The sequence below is a fragment of the Tympanuchus pallidicinctus genome, unplaced genomic scaffold (genome assembly GCF_026119805.1).
Source record: "Tympanuchus pallidicinctus isolate F22 unplaced genomic scaffold, pur_lepc_1.0 scaffold17, whole genome shotgun sequence".
Lineage (NCBI taxonomy): Eukaryota > Metazoa > Chordata > Aves > Galliformes > Phasianidae > Tympanuchus > Tympanuchus pallidicinctus.
Window position 1 is genome coordinate 13,794,200 of NW_026294690.1, and position 24,936 is coordinate 13,819,135.

Genomic DNA, 24,936 nt, shown 5'->3' on the forward strand with positions numbered 1-24,936 from the left:
ACGTGGCACTGCTTCCTCCAAAGAGGAAGCTCAGCAGTTGGGTCAGCCTGGGTAGAAGTGAACTAGCAGACCTTGAGGCAGAGCTGGGATGGACAAAGACACAGTGGCACTGTGCCAGCACAGCCCCTGGCATCTCCTCCAGGGGTGACGTGAGAGCTGCAAAGCGCCTGGGATACTTTGGTGTCCCCTGAAGTGACGCTGGAAGAAGTACGGAATGCACTCAGGTGTGCTGGCACAGGAGCCACGTGGAGATTTGGCATGGGTTCACTTCAAGCCTGTGCTCGATGTGCTCTGAAATCCCCAGGGAAGCACAAGACTGGAAGCAGTTCCCACAGTTATAGGAGCTCAGGCTCCAGCGCCAGGCTCTGCTTCTCTACCCAGCAGATACCTTTCACACAGAGCTCTGTGATGCACAACACTTTACATCCAATTACCCTTTCAATAATTTCTTTCTGGAAGTCAGAGGTGGGCTCAAATATTCTCCCTAGCTGTGTATGGACCCATGTGAGGGTGCACCGATACAGCTCCCACTTCTGCAGCATCACAAGGTTCTCCTTTAAATCACACAGGTACATTTGATTACATTCCTCATCTATCTCCACAGGCTACATGTAACACAAATATTTTTCCATTTTCCAGTACATAGTTATATAATATATTTAACATCCAGTCTCCAAAACTACCAAAACCCCTTTTATTGCTCCTATTACACTGGAAGGAAACCACATGCATAGGCACGTGGTGCAAGGGCACTTTAAAACCTCACCAGTGCTAAAAAAGATTCTTTTATTTACATTCATACACATGCGTTCGTGCTTTTGTTACAAAAGCCAACCCTGTGGGCTCCACTGGATCTACTCTGTGCTCACACAGCCTGAGTACCAGGACAGCAACACGTGCAGATTTGTCTTAACAAGGTGTGCTCTAGCCTGTACACAATGTCATGGATTCAGCTCCATGGGAGCAGCGATGCTCCGCAATGCTTTCATCTTCTGCTCGTCATTTCAGAATCCTAAATGTACATTGATGCATAATTTATAGGGAGAAGGAAATTACTTCTTCTGGAAAATCTCTAATGGGGATGGAGGCTCCTAAAGCAGGTTGCAGCCTCTGCTAGAGAAATGATTCTTATGCTCTACATACTGCAGAACTGTTTTATGCAGAAAGAGGAGGAATGGGGGAAAGAGTACAAAAGGAAAAACACAAAAGTAGGTGGGAAGAAAAAAGTTAAATGCCCTGCTCTCTTCCTGTCCTCTTCAGCGTTTCACCAGACAGATGCTGCTACTTTTTGTCAGTTTCTGCTCTTTTCAAAAAGCAGATGTGTTTCACAAGGATGTTAACTGCTAAGCCACAGATCCAGATTTTGCAATGGATGCAACAGAGCAAATGAAGGGGCTCTGTGGATGTTGCTAACGTGCATTTTTACTTTTTCTGGACAAACCTAAAGAACAGATATTATCATCATTCCTTCAATCACAGATACGTATCTTCAAGTTTGCTCATTTTCAGTTCCTCCACCAACAAGCAAGTCTGAGCTTATGAAGAACTCATGGAGAGCTGTTTCCCAGAAGCAAAACAGGTGTCTTCCAAGTGGTTCCAATTTACCTACAGCAAAACCACCAGTCCTTTCTCAATGAACCAGATATGGTTCGTTGGTACCACGATTAGTGAAGAATTATTTTCTACATAAACTGCATGCTGTCTTAGAGGACCCCCACAAAAACATATATGAATGCACATCAAGAGTAAATATGAATAGGAAATGGAGCATGGCTATGCATGCGTGGGTTTTGTTTTGCAGAATGTAGGAAATGCAGCCACAGGGGCTGAACTTTTCTTTTTTCTCCACAGGAGGCAGACGCAGCCTGAGCCAGCATTAAAAAAATAACACAGCTCTTCCTTCAGAAGCACACAGGGACATACAGGTGTGGCAAAGCACCCAGCTCACTAGGAGAAACTGCGAAGAGAAGCTCCAAGGCAGCTTCCATCTGACAGATTGAGGGAATAGAAGTATCCTTCCCCTTGCATTTGCTGGGTGCACTCAAATCTCTCCTTTGCTAAGCAGCTCGTTGTGAAGGCGCAGCACGCAGGCCCAGATGTGGGGGCAAACACACCATTAGGAGGGGCTGGCACTTAAAATTATCTTCCTACAAATTATAAAGAGAAAATATTTACCCTGTGATTCAGCAATCCAAACACGCACCATTAACAACTGATAGCAAACAGCCCAGGAAGAGTTTTTAAGCACTCAGACTTGACATCGTTTGCTCAAATTAAATCTGACAGCGTTTATGAGAAAAAACATATATTTAAAAATATGCTTTAACAGTGTTTTGTGAGCCACTTGTAAGCCTACAGAAGGGGCTAACTCCATAGCCAGTGTAATTTGTACTGAATATCCAATCAGCTCTAATTATTAACAGCATGGTACGTGAGAATACACAAGCATCTGCCAGCCCAGAGGATCCCCAACTATTTTGGGAACTCAGCACAGTGGTTCCAGCAGAACTCTCCAGCATGCTCAGCAACCAACAAGGCATGGGTGCCTCTAACGGGATGCCCCGAGGCTGCAAAGAGCAGCTCAGCTTCCAGCTGAGGGAGATTTCTTCAGCAAGACAACAGGAAAACCTCTGTTGTTCTGTGGAAGCACCAATTATGAAGCACCTGGGAACCTTCTCGTGTCTGACTGCTAAGGGAAGCAGGCTCCTGAACCTTCCCACTCCTCATTCTCATTGGGATCCTGCCTAATAATCACTGCAATAATAGCTAATAATGCATTCACTCAGCAGATGCACATACCATTAGCTGCCTTCTTTGTCAAGCACCTTTCACTAGCCCTTATTTTATTCAGCCCTTTGGTGCTTAAAACACATTTAACCACAACTTGAGTTTGATGGCAGCTCTTGCAGCCAAAACCACGAGTTAATCCATGTATTCTAAAGTACCACTCAGGAGAGCACGCAGAAATACCAATAATAATGAAGAAAACATAATAGCTATTTGGAATGAGTTGATTTCTTTTCATCTCCTTATCTCTAAGTGTCGGCAGCTTACACATTTCAGCATCACACACAGTAATTAGACTTCGGTTACAGCTAATCACAACAATAAGACAAGTTCTCATCATCATAACACTTCTTCCTCTGCCAGCTCAAGCATAGATGGTAATCAGTGAAAGCTATCTATCCTGTCCCACAGTTACAAATTAAAGCAATGCTGTCCGTCCAGAGAACTTGGGCTATTCTGTTTATTTGAGTTTTAGTAAGCTAGTGGCAATGAAAAAATTTGTGTTACATTTCAAAATAACAATACGCTATTATTGAACATTCCCCTGAAGGGAAGTAAACCCATCCATGATTCTAAGATGCTTAAGTGACCTGGAATTTGAAATGTAATTCCTAAAAATACATCAATTACTACACTTACATGAAAATAACTGGGAAACGAACCCATAAGAACTGCTGTCAATTGCCATTTGATTCAGATACAGTTGTTAGGAGTCCATTCATGGAATGGGCAGAGATGCATAAGATGGCAGATGTAATCTAGAAGGGACTAAAACTGTGCAGGTATGAGGCCAGATGTCTCTTCTTGTAGAGGCAAAATGAGACCAAAGAGGCTGTGAGCAGCAGAGCTGACGGGAGCTCTGGAGGCAGAGGGGCTGTGAGCAAAAGCAAGTATTAATCCCAATGGCACAACAACCAATGCAGTCCGAAGTCTTACATTTCAGGTGCTAGAGCCTTCCAAGGCTGGTTTTGCTGTAGCTATCATTTTTTTGTAGGGAGAATTTCTTTTGATTTTTTTGTTGCAAAGAGATTGAGGCCTGGGACTGCAAATGCATTTGTCTGAGGAAAGTGCAGAGCAGAGTTCTTTCATTGATGCCTGCTGTGAGGCATAATTTTGCAATTACAAAACAAACAAAAAAACCAACAAGACACTCAAAAGCTTCTGTGTAGCACAGTGGACCCTGTGTCCATGAGAATGTGTCTGATCTTCAAAGTTACATCTCTGCGGTAACGAGGACTCCATTAAGAGCTCATGTTTTAAAAAGCAGTTTGCAGCACACTGTGTTCATGCAAATGCATATCTGGGGAAAGAGACCTGGAGATAAGCGCCAAAATTAAGGCAAGGTCTTGACGTGAAGACTTCAAATATAATTATTAATGTAACTGTTTTCCTTTCTGAGATGCAGCTTGTGTTCCCTACACTCTACAAGAACCAAAACAATTGACCCTTCATTTTAGCAGAAGGGCCTCTGCTCAGTTAATACAGCCAAGAGTGCTCGTGTTTGATTAGCACAGGATGAATGGATTCCTGGGAGCAGAGCTCCTGCTACACTGTTTTGTCTGTTCTCTTCCCAGATCATATTCTGCTACAGATTTCCACATTCTGATGACAGATCTGGCTGCTGTCTGCAGAATTCACCTAGCTGCAGCTGCACATTGATTAGCAATTGCCTCAAGGAAACTCAGAGTATCCAGGCAACCGGAGGAGGCCACAGATACAGCATCTGGATCGGAAGCAAAGAACAGACAACGGAACAGAGCTCAGAGAAATTAGCCTACAATATATGCAAATCCAATTTGCTTTAACGAGCACATTCTCTGTCAATTTTTTTTCAGTTACGAATGGTGAGGTTAACTGAAAGATCAGTCCGGATTTTTTGTTAAATTAGTCAAAATGCTACATTTGCACATTTCAATTTATGCTTGAAATCTAACAAAAACTGCAATTAGTGGCCCTGTAGGCAATGACAGCATGGCAGAAAGTCACCTACATATCAGATCAGTCTCACTTACTCTAATATTTCATGTGTTATCATTAGGTGTTGCCACATGCTATTGACAGTGCTTATGTACAGCTTCATCCAGGCACCTACAATGCATAGTACATTTCTAACAAGCCAAAACAAAGATAATTATAATAACACACATGTAGAAAGATACTGGTGGCATGGGACAACCATGGCATCTCAGGGATCTTCCAAGCTCAGCTATATTAGATTATTTGTTATATTCATGCAAATAAATTCACGGGGAACATGAAGTTGAGCATGGCATACGCAGAGAGCACAATGAGAAAAGGCTGGATCACAGCCTATCCGGCACAAGGCTGTAGGAATCAAGAAAATGTCATGCACTGTGCCCATTTTGTCAGAGGTTTTTCAGGACAGTGTCTGACCCTGAGGTCTGTGTTTTAAAAAGGTATTAAAAAGCAGTGAAAAGCAAAACTATCAAGGAATAACTTCAGACAGAGCTCACACTGGAAAACTTCTCATTGCAAATGACCAGAGAAGCCAAGCAGAAATTCCATAGGAAATTCAAAGCCAGTCTAAAACTCTATTAAATACCTGAATATTTGCTTTTAGAGAGGAAGAGTTACTCAGCTGTGACTTTAGCTATTTGTAGAATGAAGCATTGTTATCTGATGACACTTTAGTACAGCTGCACTCATGTTTAATACTGATAATCACACCCAGACAAAAACATCCTTTTCCTTCTTTCTAGCAGTTGAAAAAAAGAAGAAAGCAAAGCATAAAAACCAAAGGTAGACAAGGCATCGTTCTGCAGTGCACAGATGTTTGTGAGTGAATGTTCTGAACACTGCTGTGACCCATGTGCAGCACCTTGCACTTGGCCTTGGTGAACCTCATTAGGTTCATGTGAGCCCACTTCTCAACTCTGTCCAGGTCCCTCTGGATGGTATCTCTTCCTTCTGTCGGATCACTACCAAATAGTCAGAGGAGAAAACAGCTCCCTGATTTATTTTACTAAAATAGAGATTGCTTTAATGAAGAAAAAAAAAAAGGAATTTAACCTTTACTTGCTGTCTCTGTCACAGGCACACTTGTGTGTGTACCTCCTTTGCCTACAAAATGTGATGCCAAAGGAGCCATTTATTGAATTATTGAGTCAATCTGCAGTACAGAGACACTAATAAGCAGATCTTATCTTATTAAGTGGAACATGCTGATCTGCTGCAAGGGCATCCCCAGCATCTGCCAGCCCTACTAGCTCACTCTTGCATTCTGCATACCAGACGTGGTATTCATTTCAAGTGTGGACAAGTTGACGAGACAGGCTGTGAAGGCACCAGAACAGCTAAGAAAATCCTGCCATTTTGCTGCAGCAGCTGGGCGAGCAATGCTACTGCAGAGAAACCCAAGGAGAGTGGGCACATCAGGCATGTTAGGCTAAGGGCATCTTGATTTGAAGCATGTTGCTGAATACACCTCTCTACTTCAGCTGAAATTCTAACTACACTGTTAAGGTAATTTATTACACTCATTAAGTACCGCAATCAGAGACCCTGTCTACAGTAGCTAGTTTTATACACTTTAAAAATGTTAGCAAGTCACCCCATTACATCTCAGTCATGAGACTAATGCAGATTACTTATTACTTCTCTTGGCAATCACATAACACTTGTCCTGTGAATGAAAGATGATGCCTTGACAATAATACTCCATAATGTAATAACCCTTCACATGTTATAAAGTGCAGCACTTTTTCTTTTGAGGATCACTAAGTGCTGGGCAGGAATTCATTAATTCAGCCTTGCCAGGCCCTGGCGACACAGCCATCCCCATTCGAGATTCAGCCACCATGCTAATGTCTCTGTGCGGTGCCACTGCTGCATCCAGCTCTGAAATGTCATCAGTGCCACCATCTCACTCCTATTTTAACAGGAGATGACCGCAGGCACAGGATATCTGCTGAAATATTAATGAAGAAAGAAGGAAGAGTTGTTTTTATATTCTCCAGGCTGGGAATCTGAGCACAGAGCAGCCACCTGATTTTCCCATGGCCACTTGGCAGGCTGGGGAAGAAATGGAAATAAAACCTAGAAGCTGTGGCTCCGCCAAAACAGCTCTCCCTCAGGGTCCCCGTGAGAGCCTGCAATTCACATGCAGAAGTAATTGCTAAATAATTAGTAACCTACACAATTACTTCCATGCATCCATCAGTATTTTATACTCTGAAGGACTGGTCAATAAATGCCTGAGATTGCAATCATCTCGGTTTCCTATCCACCAGAAGGCCCAGATAATGTGCAGGCTAAAAAGATTTTTTCTTCCTTATGAGAACTGTCAATGGGAATTACTCCTGGCTTGAGCATATGGTGCAAAATTGACCAATACTGGTGCAGCACAGCAGCTTTGGGCAGGTCTTCCAGCATTTCAGTTCCAGCTCCTGGATTCATCTGATGAAAATGGAACTTTCTTAAGGGAAGAAAGGGGAAGTTTCTAAGCTTAACGGTTAAAAAGCAGCATCTTAAGACTGGATCTGAGAACCTCAGGAATTAAGACTTTCAAATTCACCCTCCCACTTGATTGTGATTTTTTGGAGGATTGTGGGTGCAGAACACATCAGGGGGTGGCCAGAAAAGAGGCTGCCATGCCTGCTCTGCATTCACAGGGACGTGAATCAAAAACTGCCCAGAAGAACACACTGGCAGTGCACCAGAAGAAATACTGATGGTATTATGCAGCCCAGTGGGTAGGCAACACCTTTTCAGCTTGCAGTTTCTCCTTGCAATTAGAGCACTTCCAAAGCCCAAGTTTTTCTTTCAAAACATGATATGCTCTCCTACTATTCCGTGGTTTCCAGCTGTTCTCTTCTGCTTGTTCTTTATTCCTTCCAAATCAATAGTATCCATATCAGCATCAAAGTTCTATATTTTACCCCTCTTCTGAAAAAGCTCCCTGTTCTCTAATCTTCCTCCCCAGAAACTCTCTTCAGTAACTGTTATTAAACAAAAGCTTTTGTTACATCTTCTCCCACAAGGTTTTTCCCAGTGATAGTGTTAGATTCATGGGGCAAATGAATGTCGTCTGTTCATGTCATAACATAATGTTCACTGTTAAGATCATGCTCTGCTGAAATGCAGCACAGAACTCAGGGCATATCTACATCCATCTCCCACCCATCATCTGGTGTGGACTCTTAGAAACAATGGACCAAAGGGGAACCCCAGGACAATCCTGTCCCCAAACCATCATCCTGCTTGAGTCACTACTGGGGCTGCTGGAAACACAAACCTCACCCTCTGCTCCCAACATCTCAAACTCCAGGAGCTTCTCGTGAGGTGCTCTTCCCCACCATGAGCTTTGGGTCTGTACTTCATCACTTTGTTCTTAAAAACTGTCTGCTGCATTTTAAAGAAATTGTGTCTTTTTTCCATGCAAAATGTTGCTACCTTACTGCAGCAATCAGGAGCTTCTTTCGCCTCTCAGTTCATTCAGTACCACCAAATCTTTCTTACATCATTTGGCCGAATTTCCCTAATGAGCATCACTATTCTCCATTCCGTACCAGAACCCTTGCTTCATCTCTCTATCATCTCATTACATTATGAATGAAAGTAACTCTATCTCTCCAACTGTTTAATTCCTGTTTGGTACAATAAGCAGCATTATTAATAATAAAAGCAATGCATTAACAGTATTATTTTATTGTTCTCCGGAGAGAAAAAGAATATTTCCTTGTTCTAACTTCTATCCATCTGGTTTACAACAAGCTGTCACTGGCAGGGTCAAAAATATAATGAACTTCACCATGGAAGGGCATAAAAGAAAACAGCAGTAAAATGCAGTATAAATCAAATGCAAACTGATGTAATGCAGGACTATAAAGCTGGTCAAAAACCAAAACTTGGAAAGCAGAAGTCTAATTTTGTGGTCTTCCTTGTTTGTTTGTTTTTTAAGCAAAATGATTGGTGTTTGCAGCTTGAATCACTCTGTCCTTTCAGGGTCTAACTGAGATCAAAACTGTCTTGATCAATACACAAGATTTCTACCCCCCCAAAAAAGGACAGCAGTGCTATTAAAGAAATATTGGAAGGCAGCGAAATCATTTCTTGAAGCTAGAAATGAAAAATGAGCTGTATTTACTTCACATCACAACCAAAGAGCCATGTCTTGTTGCAGATGTGTGCACGCACTGTCGTTAGTGTTGATGCTGATGGGGCCAATCAGCTCAGAGAGATGGAAGACTGAAACCAAGTAACATTTGCAGCATCTTCATGCAAACCGTGAAAAAACAACAACAAAAAAAACTCACACCTCCAAAAGTGGTTTCACATTAAATATTGATTGCGTCTTTAGATCAACAAATCCTATTGCATAACTTAATTTTGGCCAATTTGTTTCGCATTTACTTGAGAGGCAAAGCCATCTTTTCCCTGCTCTCACCCCAGTGACATTTCAGTGCCCCTTGGCTGGCTCCACGCTGTTGTTTGCAAAGCTGTGCTGTAGAAAGAATCAACACAATGACTCAGCTTCTAAGTAATTATCCAAGAAAAAAGAAGAAAAGAAGGCCAAAAGCAGTGCACCATGTAGCTGCATCCTGAGACACAATTGGGCAATGAAGGATGTGTACACAGGGAAGAAGATGAAGAGATGATGGGGAAAGAGAAGACAGCAGGAGGGAAGAATAGGAAGAGCGGTTATAGAGGATACAAAGAAAAGATGCATTTCCATTCACTGCCACACTGTTTTCCCTCAGTGTTTTGTTATCAGATCTCATCTTAGATTTTCTGGGCTTACTGATGCTAATCTTTTAGGTAACTGATGAGAAGAGACAAAAGAACAGAGCAATACTGAAATTCCTTCTCTCTGGGTACATGCAAAAAAGGAAAGCAGAAGCTCGGATAGAAAGCAAGGTCTTGACTGAGGCTGGTTAACTCAAGCAAGGGTGATGCAAGAGAGACATCCTACACAGCCCCTGGAAGTGCTTTTTCACTGCCTGTGACTCCATACCTTCATAGGTTCCTACTTCCAGAAGGGTCCCACTTCGCTCCAACTCCAGAAACTCCTCCACAGTCAGAAAGTTATAGTCCACACCAGGCACTTCTCCTTCTCTCGGAGGGCGGGTTGTGCCTGAAAGGAAAAATTGGTACATTAATACTGTTTTCTTATCAAGTGTTAAAAGGGACAATAAAAATGATCACAAAGATACAACAGTATCCATAAAATACAGTTCTACGTTACACAGAGAGCAAGGACAAGAGTCAGGAATCCACATAAAAACAAACCAAGACATAAATCTTAGGCTGAGCTGATGGTACCACTTGTTGCGCCCAAGTGCATTGCTTTTAATATTCCCAGAAAGGCTCTCTGGTAAAGAAATATCTCATACTTCATGCAGAATCACAGATACCAGTTGGGTATCTGGGAATAAACCAGCAATTACCTTCTTGTCATTAGTAGTGTCACTTCAGTTTCACTAAAACTGCATCTGCATTCTCAGATAAAACAGCTTCTGCCTTCCCTTGTTTCTGTATCAGTTTTTCTCACCAAAAATTCCTTCGCATCACAAAGACCTCTTCTCCCTTATTTCTGCTTATCACTTTATTTATGTTAGGGGGAACTAAACTGAAGAAAAGAGCGGTGCCTTTGGGTTGGAGGTGTCTGAGTGCTGTGGTTGCAACCAATCTGCTGTCTTAGGAGTCATTTTAGAGACATGGAAACCATGTCTAATATTTAACGAGGCGTGACTTCTCACTTTTGCAGGACTGCCCCGGCCCCTGGGCAGTATCTCCTCAGTGCATACAATTTCTTAAACCCTTTATAAAAGGACTGAAGAAAGTATAAAGAAGTTGAGCTTCTGGAAACTAATTGGGAAGATTCCAGCTCTCAGAAGTTGAAAGAGCATAAATTTACCGTGCCTACATCTGGCAAACGTTTTCCTCAAGTGCCAGGAAAGCGGAAAGTCTTCTTATGCCCTATTCATCCCAGAGGTTATTCAAGAGGTCAGTCTTGATGGAATGACACCCTTGAATCACCATCAGTAGATTAATTTCCTTGATAGACATCCATTTTCTTCAAAACCCTCCGTTCCTTGTTTCAAAACAGAAACTCTCTCATTTTATTTACCACCAGCCTTCAGATAGCCTATAAATTCCTGTGTTTTTGCTATCATTCCTTCTCCTGGAGCTGCGTGTGAATGGGTAAACGTAGGAGGAAGAAAAGCCAAAAAGGGGATGGAGATGATGATGGATACCTTCACCCTCTAAGCAGAACAACTCTTCCCAATTCGGATGCAGATGTTCACACTGCAGTGACCCTCACTGAGGCACCATGGCTCTTGGCCCCTGTCAAAATCCCCTACACCAAGCCCATCAGAGGAATGAAACACTCCAGCAGCAAATACATCCAAGGCTGTGCTGTAGCTGCTCCATGCCTGGAGCCCAATGGAATGAGAACCAGACACCACAATACTCCTCATTGAATGCATCCACCAAACGTCAATCACCCTGAGCCAAGCGAGCCGAATGGCAGGGATTGGGTCATGCTTCTCCCCAGTAACTGACAACACATGATTGCGAGAGACAAAGATCAAGGAACTTCAGGATTCATTTTACTTTATCAAGTTCTCATCTTTTCTTTATCTTCCCACAGAGAGTATTTATTAATCATTTTTTTTTTCCTCTGAATTTTTATAGCGGTGAAATTGCAGTCAGCAGTTTACTCGTGCTGGCTGCCTATTTGACATGACAATTATATCTCTGCCATAATTCCTCAGAGCCATTTTAATGGATCTATTTGTTTCATCTCAGTGTTCTTAATTTCCTGAATATGTTCAAGTCGAAAAATCGCAGATGTGCTCGCTATCAGCACGATTGCCTGCAACACACACTGAATGCATTAGAAACGCCAAGCCACGGCGTAAAAGAAAAACATTACATCACGGAGATAACATTTGTCACCTCCCGTCGGTCTCCAGCAATAAACAGGGGGAAAATAAAAACAACACTGGTTAGGATATCTTATCTGGGCGAAGCGAAAAGCCCAACCACTTTCCATGTTGCTGTCTAGAGCAAAGATTGCTTGCAGATGCTCAGGCTGTTATCCTGCCTCACATCTGAGCAAGTGTTACTGAATGCAATTCAGAGAAGCAGGGGGAAGGGAAAACCCGCCTCCGTTTTTCTTGTAGCAGAATGACAGGCTGCCGGCTGGACACACGCCTGGCAGATGGCATTTCAAAGAGTTTTCATGAACCATCTGGGATGTGTACAATGATTACAAACCACACTTACAACAAAGCCAGAAGGGCTGCTTCACAAGGGGGTGGGGGGTGAGGGCGGGTAGAAAGAAGGCGTGAAAGAAAAGAAAACCAAGAGGTGCGTAAGCAAACCTGGTGGCTCTTCTTGGGAACGGGGCACTAAGAAGAATTGGCACCTTCCAGTCTGAGTTCCTCTGCAGCCTGAAACAACTGTGCAGCACACAGGGCAGCCCAACGCTGCAGGCTGCAAGCTGCTGGACTGGGCTTTCTCTTGATAAACTTGAAATTGTAACTAAGTCTCTTGATATTAATGTGACTTAATTATGTGCAAGGCATAATGCGCGTTTTCTCTGTTATATTTCATTGCAGCATCCTCACCACAGGTTGGTCAGCATTGAAGGAGAGGGCTGTGAGGTGGCTGTATGCTTTGTCAGAGCTAACAGCAGATCAGACCAGAGATAATGGCAGAATTAATTGAGCACAATGAGTTCCACAGACGGCCCAAACAAGAGCTCGATACACCATTAGAAAAGGAGACACAATTGTATTTAAATATGTTAACCTGCCTGTCACGTTTGCACTGAAATATTAAGTGGCATCAAATCTTACCACCATTAGGTAGCAATTTAGCTAATTAATTTGAGCTATGTCCCACTGCGTGACTAGCTCAGAATTGCTAATGCTACCACACAGAGTAACCAGAGGAGAAACTGAGCTGTCCTGTCTACTTGTGCATGTTTAATGGTTCATAAACTTTCACTCCTGTTTGGCTAAAATGTCCCACAACGTATAAAACTACGTAGAGACAGCCGAATCGCTCAAATCTCCTGCAACCATAGCAGACTGAAGAAAACAAGGAAAAATAAGGCTGGTCAGCATTGCAGCTCTTGCCTTCTCTCTTGCTCTGGAGGTGAAACCACATCTGGACAGCCCTGATACTATGCCAAACATCTGCCTAGCTGTTGGTTTAGCTGTCACACTCAAGCTGGTGCACAGATCACCTAGAATACTCCCATTAGTGCCCAAGCTACAGAAGAGGGATTCTCATCATGGGCTGGAGAGCCCACCTGAGAAACTGTCCAGGGACACAGGTGGGCTTACCCAAGGAGAGCCTGGAGCTGCACATAAACTGAATTAAAGCTCGTCATCCATGCCTCAAGTAACTGACTATGGTTCAGATGTACAGAAGGCTATCAACTATAATTCTGAATAATTCAATTGCCCATTTAAAAGACAAATAGCTGCTGCTGTTATGTTGCCTATCAACCATGCTGACAATTACCCAACATGAGCCTCAATTATAGCACGGCCAGATTGTAAATATGTGATTCAGGGGCTGTTTAGCTCCTTATCAATCTATCAGGGCCTCATGTTAAGCTGTTAACAGCCACTGATGCCCTGCTGCTAAATTAATCAGAATCTTGCTTATTTTAATCTAAAAATAAGATTTCAAAGGGGTTGCAGCCACTTATTTTCTTATTAAAAAAAACACCAAACAAGTTCTTAAGCAGCGAATCAGTAAGTGTGCAGTAAAACAGCCTCCAGCAAGTCATTTGGAAGTTACCTTCTGCAGGCTCCTCATCCAATTCCACTGCCTGGCAGTGATGCCACGGTGAGCCACCAAAACACAGCTCAGTGGACCACAAGCTATTTGTTTCTCACCTCCACTGAGAAGTACATGAAGAAACCAGCCCCTCTTGCCCTGCACAGTGCTTAGAGGTCACTTTCTCCCCCCCAGTCACAAGATAATTTGGAAAGCCTGCCTTGCCTCTCCCATATCTGTCACCCACAGAGCCAGTTAACTGGAAGGCAGGACCAACTCCACGCATTTGCTGACAGCAAACAGAGAAGGGAAAGGACAGACAAACCCAGCCTTCCTCCAGGAATCAAATACCTGATCAGCTAGCTTTGGCCAGAACTTATCAGTAGCATGGTGTTAGAAATAGCCTTATCTACATTAGCAAAAAACAAAGTGTAACCTATCTGTAAACAAATGCTGTGCACAGAACACTTCATCCTATTGATTCCAGTGGCTTTCCAAACCAAAGCTACTGATTTTTTCTAATAGCAGCAGACAGTGCTGTGTTTGGACACTTCTGAAATCTGTTATGCAATTAATGTTCCCATTAACCTGAGGGAAGGGATACAGTCTGTAGCTGTAACTAGGTGGAAATACGGAGGTTTCAAAAAGAACTGGTCTGCCACAAATCAAACATTCTCAATTTAGAAATACAATTTTCTCCTGAAACTCCAAACTCAGGAAACCCATTCTGGGATTTTAAATGCTATCTGTCCCTTTCCTAAGCCAGTGACTTGATACCTATAAACCACACAAACGTGACAAGTATCCAGAGAGCCTTGGTGGCAGCGGAGAAATTCATTCCAAAGGAGAATGTGGTCTGTCACTAGAAATTAATTCACAGCTCTGTTAATGATGCATGTGCAGGAACAGATGCTGATTGACTCTTCCTGGCCACACAGACAACGGCAGTACTAAAAGCAGAATTTCTGTCAACACCGTCAGCAGGAACAACTGATTAAACCCAGCAAGCAGCTGACCAAGACAAACCTATCTTTCTACAGAGACATTAGGGAGAGAAATGCGTCTCATGCCTGAGGTCTACATGTTTAGTCTGCAGGGAAGAGATTTGCCCAGAGAGCTCAGTATCTCCTCCTGATCCCACCAGCCTGCAAGCAATGCTCTTTGGCCAAAGCTGGATGCCACAGCTGGACCTTGCAAAGGTCACTTGAGCTCAAAGGACCACGCAGCAATGGCAGAATGACCTTGTAAAGCATAAAGATGTGCTCTCTCCCTCTGTCTGGCGCCCCATGTCCAGCTGCATGTGTCAGTCCTTCCTCTGGAAGAAGCTCTGACTGCTCGCAGCCTCCTTGGAGAAATGATTCAGCCACACTGCACAGCAACAGCTCAGGGTTTGTGTGCCCCCAGGCAGCGAGTTATTTTTGTCCATTTAAAATCTATTTTTGGTATTCCCATGGCCCTCGCTGCCACCAAATAAGAACGCTGATCATCTCCAACACATTTATCCCTATAGCATTTGGAGGCAGGGGAAGCGGGTTGCATTCTGTTTAACAGCACTGGCAGGAAAGATCAGTCCAACCCAGGCTCTGAAAGGACTTCAGGAGCCTAATTCCAGAGAAATCAATGGGACTTAGGGAACCCTACAGATCAGGATCTAACAGATTAGAAGGGACAAAAATAACTTGCTGCTGTGTTGAGGCTTCGTTTATGTGCGGTGAAACACCACGCCAGGGCTACGCAAAGCCAGCTGAGCACAAGGGCGTTGATCTGGACTGCAACATCAATTCAAAGAAGCTGATGCCTACAAGAAGTAAGGATACAAAAACTGTCACAGACCCCAAAAAAGCCACTTTTTCTTTTTTTTAAGGATTTAAGCCAAATATTCCAAACCAAAGCAGCACCTCCCCAAACGAGGAACACATCACCAATGGTACTACATCAGAGCTGTAGTCACTACTGCAGTTAAAACCTCTTCATGCACCTTTGGGAGCATTTATTTTCTTTTATCTTAAGGGAAAAAATGAGCATTCTGGCAGCAAATAAAAATAAGTAATGAATGTTCTTACAGCAGCTCACCTCCTCAGTCCCTCAGAGCGATTGCTGATGCCTCAGCAGACACCTGTAGCCAAATCTCTCTCATTTCCCACAAGATGGGACACCCACCAAGAAGATTAAACTTTGTGAACTAATGAGTTTGCCATTAATCCTGTGCTTATGGAGTCCAACAGCATGACATCCACTGATTTAAACTGCGAATGACTGATGAGAAAGTAAACCACTGCTTGGCAAGAAGACCTTAGATGTAACCATGCACAGGTTTATTGTGATATATGGATTAGTGTAATAAACTGTAATTTTATAAATCAATAAAACTGTACTAACAAGATTGCACTGTAATGTTCTGCTTTTAAATATTGGCAAAGAAATGAATGAAAATTGCCATTTGTGTAAGTGTGTATGTGACTTATGGGAAGTGAAATTAGCTGAAAATAAATTAACAGGGTGATTATACCCTTGCATTTATATTCAGTTTCTCTCATACATATACACATATTTAAAAGTCCAGATAACGCTACAATCAGGACATGCATCTTTACTTCAAAAAGACCACCTTTCTTGTATGTAGAAATTATTTATGCACTTCCTTTCACTAGCAGTAATGTTATCTACCTTGGCAAAAGGCACAGCTGAAGGTGATGAATTAAACATACGCAGAGGATACTTACAGAAGCTGCCACACACCAGCTGCCTCACGCCTTCCTATGTGCAGAAGTGACCGTGGAAAAGCACCACGTGGATGAAGATGACTGCATGCAAATGTGCACATCTGTACTACATACCATGGACTAAAGGTGTGGGGATGAGTTCCCTCTAACACCAAATGTTTAAAAAGTACTTTGTAGTTGACTGTGCACTGAGTGCCACGGTTTTGTGGTACAGCTGTGATGTGTTGATAATTTGACTGAATGATCTTAGTGTCTTTCCAAGTTCAATGATTCTATGATTCTCAGTCACAGGATGCACGCAAGCAGGGTTATTCCCAGGCAAATACCACTTTGAAACAAATACGGCGTTGTCTTGTTCACACTTTCCCACTGTAGGAAGCTGCTTATCCAAAGGTACAACGTTTCTCACAACCTAGGAGTTATCAGGTTTTCTCCTGGCCACTTGGAAAGCTATCTGATTCCTACACACCGACAAAGAGGTGAAGATCAAGGTGAGCCAAGGGTTGCATCATGACAGCCTAGATGTGAGCAGGTCACTACCAGCAGCACACAGCTGCTGGAAAACCCCTCCTTTTAAATGGCTGGGATGAAAGCAGTGCAGTATGGAAATCTGCCTTTCATCTGCCATTGGATCCTCATGTGCTGCTTGCAAGTTTTAAGTCTAGAGCAAGTTGTATGGAAGATTGGGTAGAGAGGGCTGTGAGGAAGCCAAAAGGCCAGGCCAGGGGCGGACGTCGGGTGTAAACACTTTCAAGATGATTTACCCAGACACAGAACAAAGAGACACAAAACCACGTGGTCAGACAAGCTGAGCGTGCTGGCTTTGCACGAACACTTCGGGGTTTTGTGAACACAATACAATCTTCTTACCCACAATGAAATGCTGGAGGAATTTCTCAATTTAGTGGAAAACATGTGGTGCACAAGAACACAGGAACCAGCTTTACCTTGGATTTTTAGATAGAAAAATAATTGAAACTTCTTAGGGCAATATACGTGACTGCTGAAACCAAAGAAAGAACAGAAATCGATAGCAGAAGCTACCGTTAGCCACGTAAGTGTAAATTTGTCTCACAGTGAGATGAGCAGCAGATCTTTCCAGGAACAAGACTGCCTGCTTGTTCTTACAACAGCACAACTACACATGCTGTCACAAATATTGGAAGGGATAGCTTACCTCTTTCCTTTAAAACTTGGGTACTAAATCAATGTATTCTCCACAAAACAAGGGATCCTATTGTGCACATTACTTCAAGGCTTCAGACTTGTGCTATGAACAAATGCTGGAGTTTAGTATACAGTAAACTGAGTATCCAGCATACACCAAACACCTGCAGTTTTTCAATTCCATTTTTATTCAAGAGAAGTATTTGCTTTTGACACCCACATACATATGTGCATATATGTCCATGAAAAAAAATCATGTGCTTTAATCTAATTACTGCCGTGGATTTATGTGATGTCTAATTACCCAGTTGCTTCAATAAGGACCAATCACCTCCCTTGCCGTTTTGTCTTCTGAGTCTGTCTGTATTGCCAAGGTGAAGTACAACTCAATTTGGCACATCTCTGCTTGGCTGTGATATAAAACTCCTTCTGTTGACTTTAACTGCTCTTCTAGCAGACCTTTAATTTGCAGTTTCAAGTCCCAATAAAACAGCTCACCTAACAGCATGTGCCCTTAACTAGATCAGTTCATTAGCCTAATCTCTGTAAAATTCCACCACAGAAAGTCATGAAAAATGTACACATTTATCACTGAGACATCGGCAGTTCGATGAGAAGTTTGCTTCAGTGACCACACACCCTGATCATGAAAGAAAGACCCAAAGAGGAGTGTTTTGTTTGTTTTACAAAATGAACACCATTCCATTACACTACACACTAGTTATTTAAGGCATTCTTTTCCCCAACAACAACATCCAATGGGGATACAATCACCACGGTATACTTTTCCCCATAGCCCACAGCTGTGAAATGCTTTAAACCTAATGGACTCCCAGCTGTGATAACCTCATTGCACTCTTAGAAAAACACCGGTCTCCGGTGGCCATGCAATTTTTGCCAAGGCAGAAGTCTGTCCTCTCATCACCCCTTTGTTCAGACAGGTCTTGTACCCAGACCAATCCTGACCCATGCTCGTAGTTTTCCATCTTCATATCCAATACTAAGCATTAGATGCAGCAAGAAGCATGCAGGTGACAGGAACATGTGGTTATGTAGCCATACAGATGCGCCTACTGTGAAACTCAAGGGAAGGACTAGAACAAACAGCAAATCTACCCAGCAGTACACCCATTTAGGCACTATTTCCCAGAGATTCTGTGCCTTATTTTACCTGCTCTTAACTGCTACCATTATCTTTTTCCTCGCTGGCTCTGTATGCATAGCACGCTTTAGTTCTTCACCATCGCTAATGCTTCAGCTGGTTGAAAAGATTCTGGTTCACTCCCTGCAATGCTGTGATTAGGTAACTGCTCAGGATGCTGAAAAAAATGCCAAACGTTTAGGAGTTGATTGGTGTTTGAGTTTAGAATTCATCCCTATTGATAACTGGGAGCATTAAAACGGAAAAGAAAACAAATACATTAATTCTAATTTTTTTATTACCTCACTGAAGTAAAAACCATTAGAATAGTTTATTATTCGCAATTGCCTCGCTGTAAATTCCAAACCGCCAGCTCTCATGCAGCAGAATTTTATTAATCCTTACAGCTCTGAAAGAACTGTAAGATACTAGAGAAAACCTGAGTTACAACGCATGTTCCTCACTTTTAATTACGCCCCTCCTTGATACAGGAAGCCCACTGGTCAGTCAGCTGTCTGTTCTGACACAGATAGCATACGCACGCTTCTCCATTTGTTTGTTTTCCTCCTATTTGTTTTCAGTGGTACAGAAGCAATGAAAGCCTCACCTACCAATGCTGTCATTACCTCCATGTTTCACAGCAAGCGTGCCCACAGAATGCTGCACCCACTGAATGCTGCACCCACCTTTCTGAAGCCAAGCACCACCCCTATGAAAGACTCCAGCACCTAAACTGGGGACAATGACACAGCATTCGGCTCAATTGGGCTTTGCTTCATTTCATCTGGTTACTTCTTGTTACACCTTTCCTCTGCTAAACATCCCTGCGTAGGTGTCCAGAGTTCTGCCTTCACCCAAAACAATCATTCCACCACATTACACACTTTGCCATTCCATTATCTTCTTGCAAATCACTTTCTACAAGAGTCCCTGTTCTAAACGCCACGTTAAGCTCTGCCAGTTTGACCTGGAGCCCAGCTGCCAGCAGCCCTGCCCTCACCGCGGTCATTCCTGAATACCTGGAGGTTCCCACTGCAACTGTTTGGGATCCAGCCCAAACAGACAGCATGCAGCAATTATCCTCGTGCTGCTGTCTGGCAACCTGAACAAAGCAAGCTGCTCCTCGTCCTGCCTTCAGCTGCTGACACACAGAGCACCACCAGCTCTGAAAAACCACAAGTACTTTAGAAGCTTAGACACGGTCAGTGGAGGACATCATGATCTGGGGCGTCAAGAAGACAGCGTGCCCAAAAATCCGCTGCCTCACACCACTAGATCAGCACATCCCTGGAAAATGACTGCTTGAAAACACAGTCAGATCTGAGCTTTGGAAACTGCTGTAATGAGATTTTCTCTCCAGTCTCGGTACGTTCCTTGACTTAGAGGACAGTCGAGTGATTATCAGAGACAGAGTGCTTTTCTTCAGGGATGGCATACAGCAGATAAGACCGTATCAAAAAATAAAGTTTAAACCTAAAATCCAGCACTCATATTCAAAGTGAGGCTTTATCCTGTGACAACTGTGTTCAGCCCTTCAGATGACTGATGCGGGTGAAACTGCTCTGCCAGATGGATGCTGGCACAGTACCTAACGGCACTTGCTGCAAATCACCTGCTTTGTTTTAAGCACACAGGTGCACACAATGGCTTCAAGGCTATTTTCCATGCTTTGCACCAAACCCACGCTTGGGTTTTTTGCAGATGTCCCTCTGCAACTGCAGGATGGTGGGGGGCAGAACCCGGCAGACGTGACATAGAACAATCACTTGCACCATAAATAAAGTAATACAATAAAATCAACTGCCAGCACCCACCATAAAATCTAAGCAACACCCACTTGTTAGTGCATTTGCCTTAAAAACTCCTTCTGCAAGGTGGGAAGATGAACCTGCGCCCACCTTGTAGATGGGATGCAGAGACACGGAGTAACCAAGACTAGGGAGCACAAAAGCAGAAGGTCACTTGTGTCCCACGAGGCTGTGGTTAGCAGACAGCCTTTGGGGGCCGACAGCGTTCTGTTCTCTGTGATGCTGATGTGCTGAGATAAAAGCAACAGCCCTCGGTGATGGCTTCATCAGAAGCAACTGCTGACTCAATGTTTAGGTGCAGCGGCACGCGCCGTTTGTGTGCATACACTGCAAAACAACAGATGACTTCTAGAGCAAAACACATGGGTGAAATTCTCTCTGGAGGCAACATGGAAAAGCCAAAACAGCTGAAGTACATTTCCACAGTAACTGTGCAGTGAAGTAAATTAGAGCTCTATCTAGCCGTCATCCATTATCCCATATATTTTCAGCAATCTGAAGATTAACGACTGGAAGGATCCAAAGAAACAGCATTATGAGGAAATGGACATCCTTTTGAGAAACTGCCACTGCTCCTTTCAGCACACTTCACACCCTAGCAAAAAACTGAAGTTTGATACACTCACAATTGCATTTTCCCAACTGCCATTTAAGTTATGCTTTCCGCTTTTCAGATGAACAAATCACATTCATTATTATGCCGTTATTTTTCTCTCTGACTGTTAAGTCAAATTAGGCTACTTTAGAGGCTAAGGGGAAAATGAAACTATTAATGCTTAACATCCATTTGGGAGAAAAAAAAAAAGGAAAAAAAAACCAACACGGAGAGGGGAACACTTTGCCAAGAGCAAAGTAATTTGTCCATTATATAAATACCATTTCCTTCTCTTACTGGTGCAGTTCTCATCTAACGAGAACATCATTTGAGATACGTGAAGGCTGTAAGCAATATGTCTGATCATCACAGCTCTGAGACATTCTTCAAAATACGTAAGAAGTCATTAACCCCTGTGCCACCTTGGAGCCAGCCCTACGTGGTTGGAATCTCAAGACTTGCAGCATGGAAGACATTTCTCACCCTCTCGGCTCCTCACAGCCTCCATCAGAGGCCACACAGCCATTACCCAGAGAGTCGAAGCCGATTTCCTGGATCATTTTGCTCAATGAGAATCTCATTTATTATTGAAAACAACAGAAACTTGACCTTCCCTGGAGACTTTTACAGAAGTTCAGGCTGTAGGTGAATTTGTCCACCCTGCATAATGCAAGTCAATTCCTCTCCGAATAAAGCAGCACTCCAAGCGAGTGAGGCTGGCAGAATTCAACCTTTTGTGCATAATTAATGCAACCATCGATCTGAGGAAGCTCAGACTCCAAATTCTTCTGCAAGATAAATGCATGGGAATGAACCCACACACTTTAAAACAGTTTAACTTTGAAAAAGCTGCTTTGATTAACAAGAGCCTTGCTAGCCCAAACCAAAGCAGACGCTTGCCACAGTGCACGTGTTGGTGCCATTCAGCAGAAATGGCTGACAGTAAACAAGGCCAGTTGTGGCTCTTGCTTGTCACACATCAAGATACAACATCCCTCACGGACAAATAATTTCCTGGGCTATTCTCCACTTGGTGTGTGTAAGCACTTCCCATCAGTGTCAGTGGGAGTTATGCACGTGGCTAGGAGATGTCAGCAATTAAAGCTCAAGTGCTGAAGACACCCACAGGCTATATGATGTACTGTTCCATGATCCTTAGATTATACTCCTTACCTTTTGGGAAATCGTGGCTATCTAACTACTACATAGCTACTACTCTATGTGAATTTACAAGTATTAATGAATTAACCCAGACTGGTGTACATGTTAGCCAGGTATTTACCCAATATTTATATAATCAAATTTATAAATCTGCTTATTCTCAGACAGGCAGCATTTGGTGTACCTCCTCCTAGGCCTAAGGGTAGTGCAAAGAACGATGTAAGCTGCTAGTAAGAATTTTATATTGTCTATTTTGCATTATAGATGCACCTCAGACTGGCTGATGGGACATGCCTACTTGATGACATCTTATTTTTCCATAGCCCTTTTTCTCATGCAAAGGACTTCAGATTCCTTGGGTGACATTTAAATATCTAAGTAAACACTAGATTTTCCAAAGTTCTCCTCTTCTATGGGCAGCTTACAGGCAGATTTTTAACTGAGCTCAGCATAACAAAATGTGGCTCTGCAGCAGCAGACAGTTGTGATATCCTCACTAGCCCTAACCTAGCTATTTCTACTGATGATACCCAAACGTTGTCAATTTTGTTGGGGGAGAGCAGAAGGTGAGATCATTGCAGGAAAGGAAAAGGCCTCTTTAAGAGACATACAGTTATCTTAATGGTGGTGCTTTTTTCTTTCTGATTTTATAAGCTTCTGGGCAATGCCATCCCTTTTCCACCATGACAAACACAAGTTCTGAAGTAAAGGGATGGTCCACCAAAGGCACCTACCAGCAGAGTTACAGCACAAAGAACCCAAACTGGCAATTACAGCTGGTCCCAACAGCCCAGCCTCTTGAAAACCATGAAGGACAGAGAACAGCCCTCCCTGTCACTCCCTGCAGGGATGACGCTTACTCAGGGTAACTCTTGCCAAGAGGCACGGGAATGGAGCAAATCAGCTGCACCAAGGTCTCCTCTTTAAACCTGTAAATCACAAGAGCTGACAACACTGTAATCACGTAGTAAAAATTTCAGGAGGGAGGCAGAGTTACTCTAAATTATGTCAGAGTTGTAGTAAAGCATGCGGGTAGAATAGGATTATTATTTTTTTAAATGCATCCAAGCCAACTCATTCATCTATTTTGAGAGTCTCTCTTAAAAGCAGTTTTTACAAAGGGCACGGCTACATTGCAGTCACTCGAGGACAAAGCTCAGCAGCCAAATACTCATGGATTTCTTAAGGCAAGTGCTGCAGCTTGCCAAAGGCAAGAGCAACTCGATTGTGCAACTCGATTATGAGCAACACAACTTCAAACCCAGCCACAGCTCTTTACACACCAATGATACCATGCACTCCCCCTACACATATAGGCTTATAAAAACTCAAATTGCAAAGCAAAGGTTTAAAAGTCTAGGCAAGCTCTAGCTTGCAAGCTCTAGCTCCCCATCTCCAGGTGCCACTGCCTCCCTTGTCCCCTCCCCATGCACATCACATCTCCTGCATCTGGCTCATCCTCACGCTGCTTCATGCAGCGCACAGCCTGGCAGCCCTCAGCAGCTGCATTTGGATTTAAACAATACCAACTAATTTAAAATGATGTTCTGTATAACCTTGGAAACAGCTGTGTGTGACGACTGTGGTCCAGGCAGATAAGTGCTGGGAAATGAGGACTAAAAAAGCATTTTTAGAGAAACAGAGATGCATTAAATGAGAAGAAATGTCTGTATTGTTCAGCTCTGAGCTTTGTGCAGAGCTGTAGTTCACTATCTTAGCACCTCTCTGAGAGCTGGCTTGGATCCTGCAAGAAGATTAAAAAGCAGAGCATGTCCCATTCCTCATGGTGGGTTCACACCTCAGTTAGGAGAGCGGAGAAGGCAGTGGTTATGCTCTTCACTTTTTGCGACAAGACCACCTTCATCACACACCAAGAACTTCCCAGGGCATTTCTAATTCATCTGCAGTGCCGACCCTCCCTCACTTCACACACCTCCACCTGCTCCTCATGATGATTTTGGGAGGGCTGAATTTGTGCAATGCATGTTAGAGCTATTTCACAGGGCTCACCCATCTCCTACAGCCCATGCTCAGAAGCAGAGAGAATATCGTAGGACACCAGAGCATTACAGACCCGTCAGCACCATTGTGGTTTTTATGAAGGTCTCACAAACAGCCTCCTGTCCTTGCCTCTCCCTTCGTGCACCTCCCATACGGAAGACAAATACATAATATTCAATTACCTTGATAAAATTACAGTCTTTCACTGCTAGGCACGTTTCACCTTTTCAGCTCAAGGAAAACAAGCAAGACATGGTTGGCTGCACAAGCGTAACTCTCCATAAACATACAAATAAGAAACAATGTTGTGAAATAGGAATGCATTACCCCATCAAAGCTCTGCTGACACATAGTCTGGGCTTCATTATCACCTCTGGAGTTTAGAGCACCGTTTGCTATAATTAGAAATGCATCAAAATTTGGGCAGAGCACTGCAGCCATCACTGCTCTGCTGTCCTGAGGCTGATAACCAGCAGAGCAGGAGGCAGAGTTGTTAGGGAGCAAGTCCCACCCTCTTCTCCGACTTGAAAAAAGACCATACTGAATGTTTTAAAGAGCACCAGGCAGGTTCATACTGCCGAGACCCAAGGGACACAGGAAATTGCAAGCTCTGCTCATCATTCTTGTTGTTGTGAATGGGGCTGGGGTAACAGGAGGGAGAGGGCGGTCTGCAGTGAGAAAAATGCCACTACAAAGTTAAGGAAAACCAATCATGAAAAGCTGACCTTTGCAAGACAGACTGACGTACTGAGTACCATCCTCATAACCAATCACATATATATACATAAAAGA

General features: G+C 43.2%; 1 protein-coding gene across 25 annotated transcripts in view; it reads right to left on the reverse strand.

Moving 5' to 3' along the window:
- MAGI1 (membrane associated guanylate kinase, WW and PDZ domain containing 1) overlaps window positions 1-24,936 on the reverse strand; it is a 290,518-nt gene that overhangs the window by 71,237 nt on the left and 194,345 nt on the right. For all 25 annotated transcript variants that reach the window (XM_052678832.1, XM_052678843.1, XM_052678828.1 and 22 more), the window contains one exon: window positions 9,761-9,880. In XM_052678832.1, coding sequence (XP_052534792.1) covers window positions 9,761-9,880 — 120 coding nt within the window. The remainder of the gene's footprint in view (window positions 1-9,760; window positions 9,881-24,936) is intronic.